The sequence below is a fragment of the Onychomys torridus genome, chromosome 4, assembly GCF_903995425.1.
Source record: "Onychomys torridus chromosome 4, mOncTor1.1, whole genome shotgun sequence".
NCBI classification, from domain to species: Eukaryota; Metazoa; Chordata; class Mammalia; order Rodentia; family Cricetidae; genus Onychomys; species Onychomys torridus.
In genome coordinates, this window is record NC_050446.1 from 105,104,733 (window position 1) to 105,118,713 (window position 13,981).

The window sequence follows — 13,981 nt, forward strand, 5'->3', positions numbered from 1 at the left end:
AATCACGCACAGGCAACTGGCAGCAGGTTCTGTCTCCCTAAGCTCAGACATTAATGCACCTTGCCACTATTCCTACTAGGAACTGCTGTGGATCTCGTGGTTTTCTTTTTCCTTTTAACCTTTTTTATTTTTGTTTTTCCAGACCATGTTTCTCTGTGTAATAGTCCTGGCTGTCCTGGATCTCACTGTGTAGACCAGGCTGGCCTCAAACTCACAGAGATCCACCTGCCTCTGCCTCTCGAGTACAGGGACCAAAAGTGTGCACCACTACTGCCTGGCTCCATTTTAACATTTTAAAATAATTTATCTATTTTTATTTTATGTGCATTGGTGTTTTGCCTGCATGTATGCCTGTGTGAGGGTGTCAGATCCCCTGCAACTGTAGTTAAGCTGTCATGTGGGTGCTGGGAATTGAACCCAGGTCCTCTGGAAGAGCAGCCAGTGCTCCTAACCACTGAGCCATCTCTCCAGCAAGTGTTTTGTTTGTTTGTTTGTTTGAGATAGGGTCACATTCTGTACACCAGGCTGGTCTAGAACTGTGGCATTCTTCCTGCCTCAGCTTCCCAAGTCTTGGGGTTACAGACCAGCCTATATGCCTGGCTTAGTAGTTTTCTTCAAACTGAGACATTAGCATTGTCCTAAGCAAGAAAAGGGTTTGAGCACAGACGTGAAACCACCAAACTGCCAAGGGCCGTGGGCATATACAGCAGGTGACAACTAGCGTTTGACAGGTCGACCCACCAGACATTAACCCCCTGATGGGGAGCCCCACCTGGCAAAGCTGTGGGGTCACTGGCTGTGGAAACCGGTTGTTTTCTGTCTGTGACTTTCTCATGTGCACCATTATACCTCCCTATCAGAACGGCTGTGAGCTTCCCTCCACAGTCCATTGGGAGTGTGTTTTACATCTTTGGGCATACTTATAGTTGTGGGTGATCAGGTTATGTTTTCTGTGTAAGCTGTATTAATTCTCATGTATAGAAATAATACCAGAATGTTCTTCTTTACTGACACAGGAAAGTAACAGTATTCTCAGTCTCAAAGACAGCTAACTTTAGACTTCAGAACAAATTCAAAACAGACTAAACTGCCCCTGCAGAAAATACACAAAGACTAATTCCCAGGTTTTGTTTATTGCTAAGTCAAGGCCAGGCTGTTTACATGGAGACATAGCTCCCTCCAGTAGCTCCCTTTCTGCACGTACCCTGAGCACTCAAGGTTCAGCCAGTTGTTTACTGTCTGGGACCCCTCACCAACTTAGAGCTACGCGCATGGGTCAGTGTGACTTCATTACTAGCCTAAGAGAAACCAGGTGACTTACTTATCTTGTGTATTGAGGATGGGTAGGGCCTGAAAATGTAACTCACAACTGTCCAGAGTTTGGCTGTGGGAGAGCAGCGGTGGTGTGGAGATGGCTGTGTAGAACTGCTGCAGAATATGAGTGAAGTGTGCGTGCGTGTGCGTGTGCGTGCGTGCGTGTGTGTGTGTGTGTGTGTGTGTGTGTGTGTTGCTGAGTGAGAGACGAAGAAGAATCATGAGAGAAATGTGAAGGAGTGAGTGGGTGAAAGGGAGAGTAAAGAGTGAGTGAATGATGTAAAGGAAAGATGTGTGAGTGCGCGTGAGAGAGATCCGGGAGAAAGAGCTGCTGCTGTGTCGAGGAGCTGTGCCCAGGAACCGTGGAAAGTGCTGTATGGTGAGAGAGCTGTGTAATGAGATGTTCAGCTGTGGCTGTGTGGAGACAAGGCAGACGAAGCTGTATAGAAGAGATGTAGAAGAGAAATGTACGTAAAAGAAAGATGTGTAGACATGTGAAAAATATATCTGTATGTAAAGATATGTAGCTGTGTAGAAAGAGTCAGAGATCATTCTTAAGTTGAAGTAAAAGAGAAAGTTATCATCAGAAGGCGTGTGTTTCCTTATTTCCCCTCAGATAGAAAGAGTCTAGCCCTCCGATACATAAGAATGATTCCTAGCCGGGTGGTGGTGGCGGCGGCGGCGCACGCCTTTAATCCCAGCACTCAGGAGGCAGAGGCAGGTGGATCTCTGTAAGTTCGAGGCCAGCCTGGTCTACCAAGCGAGTTCCAGGAAAGGCGCAAAGCTACACAGAGAAACCCTGTCTCGAAAAACAAAAACAAACTAACAGGAAAAAAAAAAAAAAAAGAATTTTTCCTAAACCCGCACTGCCTCCGTGGATTTTCTTGCATTACCCTGGAGGCGGCCTTGGAGCAGGCTCTCCATAAGGTTACCGATACAAAACACATCCCTGATGTCTGTTGGCTTGTCTGACTTTGAAAGGGGATCCAGGCCCCTCACACCTTATTCTCTTACCTGACCATGGTCAAGTGTTAGGCGTTAGATATGAAGTGTCCCCCCCTAAAGACTCATGAATTGAAGAGTTGACCCCCAGTTGATGGGTCTAATCATGGGGAGGTAACGGGGTTCTGAGGGCTCTGACCTCATTGATGGATTCATTTGCTGACATTAAAATGTCATGGCATCTACCTGGAGAAAGTGAACTGGAAAAATGCCCACTGATGCAACACCACATGCCTTTTAAACGAAACACAAAACTGGCATTTATTATGTGCTATGCTGATATGAATAAAAAATCCAAGACAGGCAAGGTTCTGAAGCAGCACTGCAGAGCTTCCTGCCATCATGGGAATGTTCTGGCTCTACACTGCCCAGTACTGTGGCTGACAGGCACAGGCAGCCACAATTAACTCTAAATTTTGGTTGGGTTTTATTAATTTATGTTAACATTATACTCAGAAGCTGTGTGGCTAGTCGAGAGCAGTTTTAGAACAATGCCTAGCCCCTAGGCTAGCCCAGGTGGTGATGGTATTAGAGTAAGATTATGGTGGACTTGGCAAACCTCTTTTCTCCTCCTTTTGGAGAAGTTCTTGAGCTGGGAGATGGCTGCACACAGCAGTCCATGGATCTCATTAGCAGAAGCCTACCTACTCTAGACAGCTGACCACCTGCTCTAGACAGCTGACCACCTGCTCTAGATGGCTGACCACCTGCTCTAGACAGCTGACTATGTACTCTGTGATTTTTTTACCTGTGGAATCTAAGCCTTAGTGCTGTGCCACCAAGAACCACTGTACTTGGTGCCTGCGGGATGACCTCCTGAATCGCAATGCTCAGAGAGGCTCAGAATGTGGAACACTGGCCCCTTGGCAAGGCTATCAGGGCAGGGCAGTTTATCCCAATTAACACATCTGACTCTTGTGAATCATATTTGGTATTGTCATTTCTGATCTTCTTTGCTGTAGATGTGGCTCACATTTCCTTTTAAAGCTACTATTCAGCAATGATACTTGCCAGCCCGGAAACATTAAGTATCGAGAACGTAGCATCTGGGGACTTGAAAAACTGTTTTCTGAGAGAATTAGCTCAATGTCTTCATTCCTATAAAAACACAGAGAAGCAGAGAAGACCCGGGTTAATTAGGATTGTCAATATTAACATCTCCACACATGCATGCATTTTTTTCTTGACAAAGAATATGAATATTGATTGTATGTGTAACAGTTCATTTCTAAATATTTCAATATTTATCTTCTAAGAATAGTTTCTCATAGGCAAAGACAGACAGATATCTGTGAGTTTGGTCTATATAGTGAGTTTCAGACCATCTATGGCTACATAGAGACCTGCCTGTCTCACAACAAACAAAACAAAAAGTGCCCAAAAAAATCAACACAAAAACAAAACAAAACTTTCTCTTACAGGACCATAATATACTTTTTTTTTTGAGACAAGGTTTCTATATGTAGTTTTGGAGCCTGTCCTGGAACTCACTCTGTAGACCAGGCTGGCCTCAAACTCACAAGATTCACTCACCTCAGATGGGATTAAAGGTGTGCACCACCACCGCCCGCCTCACAATATACTATTACATCTGAGGAATTTAGTACTATGATCAGCAGTGGTAAATGTAGAATTTCAGGTCCTACTCATGACTCACTGAATCAGAAACTTTTACCTGTGCTTTCCCAAGTGCTGGGATTACAGACATGTACCACCAAGCCTGGTTGATCTGGTGACATTGATCAGTACCTAGGTGATGCTGTCTTCATTGACTCACAGCAGAGAGGTGCATGCTATCAGAATGTCCCATTACCGTTTTTTTGCTGTTTAATCATTTGGTCAACACAATGTCTGCCAGATCTTAACAATGTAAAGGTGGGGGCAGGGCTGGACAGTTGATTCCCAGCACTTGCTATTCTTGCAGAGGACCAAGTCTGATCCAGGATCTCATGGTGGCTTACAATCATCCATAGTTTTTGTTCCAGGGGATTTGATGCCCTCCTCTGACAGTACCAGGGACCAGGCAAGCACATGGTACACAGAGTCAAGTCTCCAGCTTTCCATTTATGTCGGCATGTGTAACCAGAGACTGGATGTAGGGTGTTGCACCTGCTAACAAGCATGGGCCACTACACCCAGCCTTTTATATGGTGCTGAGGATCAACCTGAGGTCCTCATGCTTACATGGCAAGCACTTTACTATTTCCCTGGCTAACAAAATATTTTTTTACATTTATTTTTTGAGAATGTACATGTGAAGTTGACCTCTGGCTTCCACACACATGCCCACAGAGATGCACTTCCCCGGTGCTATTTAAAGGTATGTGTACATGTATGGCCATGGTATGTGTGTCAATGTCAGAGGACAGCTGTAGGAGGCAGTTCCCTCATTTACAATGTGGACTCCAGGGATCAAACTCAGACTCTCCTGCTCGGTGGCAAGTGCTCTTCCTGCTGAGCCATCTTGCCTGCCCCTCAGCTGGTGTTTTGTTTGTTTGTTTGTTTTTGTTTTTGAGACAGGATTTCTTTGTGTAACAGTCTTGGCTGTCCTGAAACTCTCTTTGTAGACCAGGCGGGTGTCAAACTCACAGAGATCCACTTGCCTCTGCCTCCCAAGTGCTTGGATCAAAGGCATGCGCCACCACCACCCAGCTGGTTTTTGTTTTTAAGACAAGGTTCTAGGTATGAAGCCCGGATTGGTTTGAACTTGAACTCATCTTGGCTTCCCAATTGTCGGGGATTCAGAATGCACATCACGTCCAGCAATTTTTTTTAAATACAAAAGGTATTTACATGTTTAAAAAACTGAAACTATATAAAATACTGTATTCCTCTGAGTCTGCAGCAGAGCAAATCAAATCGTTTGATAATGAGCACTTTGCTCTTTTACAAATTCTCTATTATTAGTTTGCAGTCTGGACCAAGACCATGAGGTAAAGTGATCATTTCCCTCTCTTCTCTATGCCATCTCTCTCACGTCTTAACACATGGACTGCTGCTGAAGCCAGTCCTGACTTCTATTCTTCAGTGTGTGAGAAAGAATCTGTCAAAACAAAGTGTCTCAAAACATTGCAGGACAGTGATAAACCGGGTCCTCTTGATGACTTTATCTAAGAAAGGTGTGGTGGTTGACTGCAACCCCAGAGCCTAGTAAGCAGAGCTAGGTGGGTCTCCCTGAGTCCTAAGCAAGCCAGAGATGCCAAGTGGGACCCTAAATCAAACAAAACCAGCATTTTACAGAGCTGGAGAGGTGGAAGAGCAGTTAAGAGGACTAGCTGTTCTTCCAGAGGACTCTGGTTTATTCCCAGCACCCATAAGGTAGATCACAGAATCAGTAACTCTAGTTCCAGGGGATCTGACACCCTCTTCTGGACCTGTGGGCACCAGGCATGCATGTGGTATACAGACATACACACAGGCAAAACACCTACAAACATTTTTTTAAAAAAGTAGCAGTTATTATTATTTTGTGTGTGTGTGTGTGTGTGTGTGTGTGTGTGTGTACATCATAGCGTGTGTGTGTGTGTGTGTGTGTGTGTGTGTGTGTGTACATCATAGCGTGTGTGTGTGTGTGTGTGTGTGTGTGTGTGTGTGTGTGTGTGTACATCATAGCATGCATGTGAAGGTGAGAGGACACCCTGCAGTAATCAGTCCTTTCTTCCACCATGTGTGTCTGAGATACAGTGGGAGGACCCTGGGAGCCAGCCAGGTGCAGTTCTGGAAAAGAGGCTGGGCACCCAGAGTGGAGCCTGCACAAGTTTACCTTGTGACCATCCCATTTTCTGCAAGAATGAAGGCTGCACTGGGGTTGGCAGCCCTGATGAGGGTCTGCAGCTGAACGAGGAGAGGGTGCCTCTGCTCCAGTGTGTGACTGGTAAACACCACATTATTCACCAAGCCTGAAGAAGAAAACCAAAACGTTATCAGCCTTCAGAGTCTTGACTGGGGCTGCAGGCTCACACAAATGCGGGCCTTTGCCGCTCCCACTGACCACCTCGGCCACCATTCTTTCTCCCCTTCTAGGAACTGCCACATCTTAAGAGTGAATGCCTAGCTGCTTTACTGCCTAATCTCATATATTTTGTTTCGTTTTTGAGACAGGGTTTCACATTGTAGCTTTGGCTGGCCTGGAACTTACTATGTAGATCAGAATGGACTTCAACTTGTGGTGATCTTCCTGCTTCTGCCTCCTGAATGCTGCAATTATAGATGTGTGCCACATGACTAGCTTTTTGCTTTTGGAGACATGGTTTTAGTAAGATACAGCCTAAGCTTGCTGGAAATCATTATGTAGCCCAGTGTGGCCATGAATTCATAACAATCCTCCTGACTCAGGATTCTACATATTGGGATTATATCTTGAGCCACCAAGGCTAACTGCTATTCTCTTTTTCACCCTCTCAATATTTATTATGTGCATATGCACATGCACTGTAAAAACTGGCATGAGTTGGCTCTCTCCTTCTGCCATGTGGGGACAGAAATTGAATTCAAGTCTGGTGGAAGCAACTTGACCACTAAGCCATCTCACAGGCCCCCAAACTAATTTAGCTTCTCCTAACTCAATCCTCTGGTTGTTACTTGGAGTTCTTGATCAGGGAGCTTTTCCGCATCCCTTACATTCATTCAACCTTATCAGAACCTGCCACTTGCCTTCAGCAGCTCAAAGCACAGCCATTTATTACCACCAAACAGTCACTACACGTCAGGTGCTGACAACTATATGCTCAGAGTTACACAATTCCAAGATCAGTGTTGACACGGATATTCATACAGTGACATGGTGAATAAGGGGAGCTCATGTAAGGATCTGTAGAATGGGTAACAATGGCACCATTCCACAACTTTATAAAAAAGTAAAATTCACAAAACTATGGAGAATTTAGTAATCAGCAAAGTTACTACCTATTCTAGCATAACTATACTTTGAAATTCAAACTTATTTTCACAGTTATATAGTTTATAAAGTTTTTATTGAGATTATATATATATAATATATATATATATATTATATATATATATATATATGAATAGTCTATTGACAGACTATTTTTGCCAAAAGATTAATTGCTTTTTGGGGGGTAGGGTCAGGGTCTAGCCCATCCTAAAACTCAGGATGTAACTAAGGACGACCTTCAAGTTCTGATCCTCCTGCCTTTATCTCTTTTTTTTTTTTTTTGGTTTTTTTTTCGAGACAGGGTTTCTCTGTGTAGCTTTGCGCCTTTCCTGGAACTTGCTTTGTAGACCAGGCTGGCCTCGAACTCACAGAGATCTGCCTGGCTCTGCCTCCCGAGTGCTGGGATTAAAGGTGTGCGCCACCACTGCCCGGCTTGCCTCTACCCACTTGAGTTCTAGATTATAGGCATGCACTGGTTTATGGGGTGTTAGAGATCAAACCCAGGACTTCAAGCATGCTAATCAAGCATGCTACCAACTGAAACAAATCTAGAACAAATCTAGCATTTTTTGTTATTTAGTGAAATTATTATTATTATTATTTTGGTTTTTGAGACAGGATTTCTCTGTGTAGTCTTGGCTGTTCTCGAATGCTCTATGCAGATCAAGCTGGCCTTAAGTTTATAAGAGATCTGTCAGCTATTCAATAATTTTGATTTATAATGTATTGTGAAAAATTTAAATAGGGGGCTGGAGAGATGTCTCTGTGGTTAAAATCATTTGCTGTTCTTGAACAGGACCCAGGTTTGGTTCCCAGCACTCATGATGGCTCACACCATCAGCAGACAAACACTTGGTGCACAAACATATATACATGCAGGCAAAACACTAACAGAAGAAAATAAAATGGAAACCATTAAATAGGTACCAAACTATGAAATTATAGCCCCATCCTCTGGTTTTAAGAGTTACCAAGGGGCTGGAGAGATGGCTCAGAGGTTAAGGGCACTGGCTGCTCTTCCAGAGTTCCAGAGTTCAATTCCCAGCACCCACATGGTGGCTCACAACCATCTGTAATGAGATCTGGTGCCCTCTTCTGGCTTGCAGGCAGAATACTGTATACATAATAAATAAATAAATCTTAAAAAAGGAATTATCAATTCTAGCTGGGTGTGGTGGTGCAAGCCTTTAATCCCACCACTCAGGAGGCAGAGGCGGTGGATCTCTGAGTTTTAGTCCAGCCTGGTCTACAGAGTGAGTTCTGGGACAGCCAGTGCAGAGAGAGAGAGAGAGAGAGAAAGAGAAAGAGAGAGAGAGAAAAAAGAGAGAAAGAGAGAGAGAGAGAGAGAGAGAGAGAGAGAGAAAGAGAAATATCAATACTTAGCTAATCATATTTTATCTATCTATACCTTACTCTTGCCCATCTCTTGCCCCTCCCTCTACTGTGGGGAGCTGATGAAGTCCTGAGTGAATGTGTCAGTGACAAGAACATTGCCATGCCAAGACCCCAATGCCTCAGACCCAGGAGAATGGCAGGCCCTCTGTGGGTTAGCTTCAGAGGAATGACAAGTATGGGTGTTACAAAAGATTAGTCATTAACTAAAACTAGTTGACTGCAGCCTCAAACTGCTTCTCTACTGAGTGTTTCTTCAAAGGTTAGCCAACCCACCTCCTCCTTCAGCAGCACACAATAAAAGATCAGAGTCTCTTGGCTGCTAGTGCATCTGTGCCAGAACTCACGGTCACCCAACACCAGCTTTTCCGTATCTTTTTCTGTATCTGTTCTTTCTTCATTCTCTCATTACCCAAGTCAGGATTCTAAGACACAGGTGCCCAAGTCTTGGTGCCTACTGGATGATTTTTGAAGTCAATCTCATAAATCTAAGTATTTCATCCAAAAGTATTTCACTGTGTATCTCTGAACAGGACTCCTAAAAAATGGCTAAGAGTAAAAATAGTAAACTAAAAAATAAACATAAATATCCAGTATGTATAAATTTCTTATTCACGAATATTTTGCTTTTTATAATTTAAAAAGACTTACTTAACTTACATGTATGAATATCTCACCTGCATGCTTGAATGTGCACTATGTGCATGCCTGGTGCCGGCAGAGGTTGGAAAAGAGTGCTGGATCCCTTGGACCTGGAGTTTCAGATGACTGTGAGCCACCATGTAGCCAACCCCCTCCTCTCCAGAGCAGCACCGCCCCTCCCACAGGGTTTTTCTGTGTAGCCCTGACTATCTGACTGTCCTAGAACTCGCTCTGCTAGCCTCAAACTCACAGCGATCCACCTGCCTCTGTCTCCTGAGTGCTGGGATTAAAGGCGTGTGCCGCTACCATCAGGCTTGCAGCCAAGACTCTTAACTGCTGACAGGAACACAAGACAATGAGAAAAAGGCTCACAGAAAGTTTTCTGTAATGTGTATACAGCCAAAGACTATCAAGAATTAAGGCTCACCTACCCTAGGACTGAGCACAAACCTGCTTCTTAACCTTTAGGTTCTGGGATACTAGTCCTGTTCTTCTTAGTATCTGTTAGTGTAAACTCAGGTTGGCTTTGAACTTGCTCTACAGTTGAGGCTAACTTTGAAATCCTCCTCCTTCTACCTATGAAGTGAAGGGGTTATAGGTATGCACTACCATACCTACTGTTTCATCTATTTTATTTTAATCAATTATTTGATTTTTTGAGACAGGGTCTCACTTTGTAGTCCTGGCTAGCCTGGAACTCACTATCATTACTCTGTAGACCATGTTGGCCTTGAACTTAAAGAGATCTGCCTGTTTCTGCCTCCCAAGTGATATGCTTAAAAGCATGTGCCACATGCCTAGTTTTATTTTTTTTTATTTATTATCTATTTTTGGTTTTACAAGACAGGGTTTTTCTGTGTAGCCCTGGCTGTCCTGGAACTCTCTCTGTAGATCAGGCTGTCCTTGAACTCACAGAGATCTGCCTGCCTCTGCCTCTTGAGTGCTGGGACTAAAGGTGTGCGCCACCACCTCTCGGCTTTCTGGCTCTGTATTTTTAAAGATTTTTATTTATGTGTATACCCCTACATGAATTAATGTGCACCATGTGCATTCAGGAGCCCAAAAGAAGCCAGATGTCAGATCCCTTGGAATCTTGGTGTTATGGGAGGTTGGGAGTCACCATGCGGGCTCTGGGAACTGAGCCTGGCCCCTCTACAAGAGCAGTAAGCGCTAGCAACTGGTGAGCTGTCTCTCGGCCTGTCTTTCAATTTTAAATTTATGTGTATGTGTGTTTGTATTTCATGTATACAGTGCTCATGGAAGCCAGAAGGTGTTTATCTGGGGAGTTACAGATGGTTATGAGCCAGCACCAAATGGATCCTGGGAACCAAACTTGGGTCCTATGAAAGAGCAGCAAGTGCTCTTACCCACTGAGCCACCTCTTCAGCCTGTTTCTTTTATTTTAAAAGGTTCACATTCCAAAGGCTACTCATATTCCCTTTCCATTCAAAACCTTTCATGTCAGGATAGACTTCCCTCTGCCGGTGCTGAGGAAGCCTCAGAATGAGGGTGCACTGGTGGCACCTCTGGGTTGACACTGTATTTGGAAGGTCACTATGGAGGTTGCAGAGGACATCAAGGGCTGGCCCAGAGAGCCTGATGCCAGATCCCCACGCCTTAGTTCAACCACAGAAGCCACGGGAGCCTTTGGCAACAGAGTAGGTCGAGGTCATAGGACCATGCCCAAAATGTGGCACCAGAGGCAAGCAGATGGAATCCCTGAAATCTTAGACATTCCAGGATCGGCAGACAAGGCAGCCAGACCCTGTAAGGTGGATCTTATAGTAAGGAGCCAGAAAAAGCTAGGAGAGATCTACAGAGGTGTAGAGACTATGATATTTCCTTAGCCAAAAGGGGCAAGTCCAACTAGTTCAAACCTGTCCTCAGCAGTGAATACCAGGGTCACAGGCACAGTCCTGGCCTGGCCCTTTTCCTGCCCAGGTTGTGGGGCTCAGTTAGATGAAACCCACCTAATGTTGTGCTTGCTACGCATGTACTGTATGGACATGTAGGGTTAGGAGTCTGGGTCAGGAACTGGGGACAGAAAAAGGGCTTCACTCCACAGCAAGAGAGCAAGAGGATTATCTCCAGCATTCCTCAGTCCAGCTATGTAAACTGCCACCTGCCAAGAGGAAATGCCATCTGCAAGGCAAGTAGAGCCACTGTCTGACACACAGGCCAAACAAGCCGTAGTGAGGAGTTTCACCTTTCTGGGGTCAGGAGTTTCTTTCTGCTCTGTATCAAAAGTGAACGCCAAGACTGACCAAGGTTACAAGCTGGGCTATAGGCAGGCAGTCTAGCCTGACCTGTTCCCAAGAACAGAGAAACATCTTTGCTGTCTGGCTACCCTAAATTAGGCTAAAGACTTTCAGCAGCCCAGGAATAAATGAAACTGCCTTCTTTTCTCTATATACACTTCCAAAAGTAGGGAGTTAAAACACCTTCACTTTGCTTTAAATCAGCATTATAATGAGCCTTATTAAACATGAGCCTCTGCTATCATTAAATGTGCAGAACAGTAAGAAAAGAAGCTGTTCCCTATCACCCAGGTTTATGTAAGACAATCAACTCAGACTACAACACAGTCTTTTTATCACTGTAAAATGGTCCCTGGTTGTTGGGGCTGGGGGAGAACCTGGGAGCCTGAGTCATGAACAGGAGCAAAGAGGCAATAAGCTCCTTCAGAACATGAAGTACTTGTCTCCTGGTGGCAGATCCCACTTCCAAGACAGCCACTGAATCTCTAACGAGAAGGGAGACACTTGTTTTTTGTTTTTAATCTTCTGCCCATCCAAGGTGAGCCAAACCAGCTAGGTCAGAGTCCTGAAGGCCCAGATACAAATGGAAGATAATTTACCAAGGCACTAAAACTCCTGAGTTCTTACACAGAATTTGGGTTGTGTGGTGCACGCCTTTAATCCAGCACTAGGGAGGCAGAGGCTGAGGCAGAGGCAGTTGGATCTTTGTGAGGTAAGCTTAGTGTCTGCACACTAAGTTCTAGGTAGCCAGGGAGACACAGAGCCTGCCTCACAAATAAATACATACATACATACAAACAACTTACGACCATAACGTCATCTGCCCACATGGTAGCAAGTACAAACTCTGAGACAAACTGCCTTTGAACAATGTACTGGAAGGATCACTAATGAAATGTACTACCAAGTGCCCAAGGGAATCAATCCAGCCTGCCTCATCCTGGAAGGATGGACACTAAGGGGGTTTTCTGGCTGAGATACCGGCCCAGAGCTGCTCCAGACTCATGGATGATGAAGACAGACCATTTCCTCAAGACTCTCTGCCTGGGGAAGCTACCATCTGTGCTTGTGCTTCACAAAGCACAAGGGGAGGGTGCTGAGGGACAGTGTCACGGAGGTGGCTCCAACACTGATGAGAAGAAGGAAGGGTCAAGGAAGGTCAGCAAGTTTTTGTAGGTTCATTTGTTTTTGCTTCTTAGTTTATTTTTCAAGACATGGTTTCTCTGTGTAGCTCTGGCTGTCCTGGGTCTCACTCTGTAGACCAGGCTGGCCTCAGATTCACAGAGATCCCCCTGCCTCTGCCTCCCGAGTGCTGTGATTAAAGGCATGCACCACCACTGGCCTGGTTTTTTTTGTTTATTTTTTGAGATGTGATCTTACTCTGTAGCTAAACCTGGAACTTGTGATAATTCTCCTGCTCCAGCCTCCTGAGTGCTTGGATTGTAAGTGTGAGCCACCAAGTCCAGTTCTGTAAGCAAGTACTACCGGCCAAGCAAACACTTCCTCTATTTCCTTGGAAGTTATCACTGTCTGAATCAGTCATCATTGCCCAACTGTTCTAGAATCTTTCAAGACTTCCTCTATCAAGACTAGTGGCCTTTTCAGCCCTCAGACTTATTTTCTATTTTTCAGCAAATAATTCAGAAACAAATGAACAAAAACTTAAAAAACAACAACAAACCGAACCCAAACCGCAGGGTCTTGCCTGGCAGTAGAGTTGGCGCCTCCAATCCCAGCATTCAGGAGGCAGAACTCTATGAGTTCAAGGACAGCCTACAGAGCAAGTCCCAGGACAGCCAGGGCTACACAGAGAAACTGCGTCTGTCTCAAAAAGCCAAAAACGAAAAAGAAAGAGAGAGAGAGAGTGTGACAGACAGACAGACAGATAGGGGTCTCAGCCAGGTGTAGTGGCACACTCCTTTTATGCCAGCACTTAGTAGGCAGAGGCAGGAGGGTCTCTGAATTCCAGGCCAGCCAGGGCTACAGCAATACCCTGTGTCAAATGCCCATCTCCCCCGCCCCCAGGTACACACAGAAGACAGTCTCACTATGCAACCCAGATCTCCCACTACTAGATGACAGAAATGGCAATTCTTTGTTTTCCAGACAGAGTCTCACTATAGTCCACTGGCCTGGGACTTACTCTGTCTGGCTTCTACCTGCTGCACTAACTCGGATTTGACTTCCGTTCTGACCTATCTACTTATTCATGTTGAGGTCACCTTTGCACTCATAAAATTAAGGTTGTTTGTTTGTTTGTTTTGTTTTTTAAATCATCTTTCCCTTGAGGTCTCTGCAACATTAAGCAAACATAACTGATTTTTCTATCTTTGATATTTGAAATACTGTTAATTCCTATTTCATCTTTCAGTCTCCAGGATTTTCCAACCCCCTTCACATCTCTGGCCTTCTAACCTTTTCAACTCCACATCTGGATATTGAATATCTGTCCCAGCCTTTGTCTTTGATTATGGCT

At 44.7% G+C, this 13,981-nt stretch overlaps 1 protein-coding gene across 2 annotated transcripts in view; it reads right to left on the reverse strand.

The window, feature by feature from the left end:
- Positions 1-2,601: 2,601 nt before the first annotated feature.
- The window catches only part of C4H20orf194 (chromosome 4 C20orf194 homolog), a 123,066-nt gene continuing 111,686 nt past the window's right edge, over positions 2,602-13,981 (reverse strand). For both annotated transcript variants that reach the window (XM_036184164.1, XM_036184163.1), the window contains exons 30-31: positions 6,080-6,215; positions 2,602-3,414 (exon numbers count right to left, since the gene is read on the reverse strand). In XM_036184164.1, the coding sequence (XP_036040057.1) occupies positions 3,216-3,414; positions 6,080-6,215 (335 nt within the window). In that variant the 3' untranslated portion in view covers positions 2,602-3,215. The remainder of the gene's footprint in view (positions 3,415-6,079; positions 6,216-13,981) is intronic.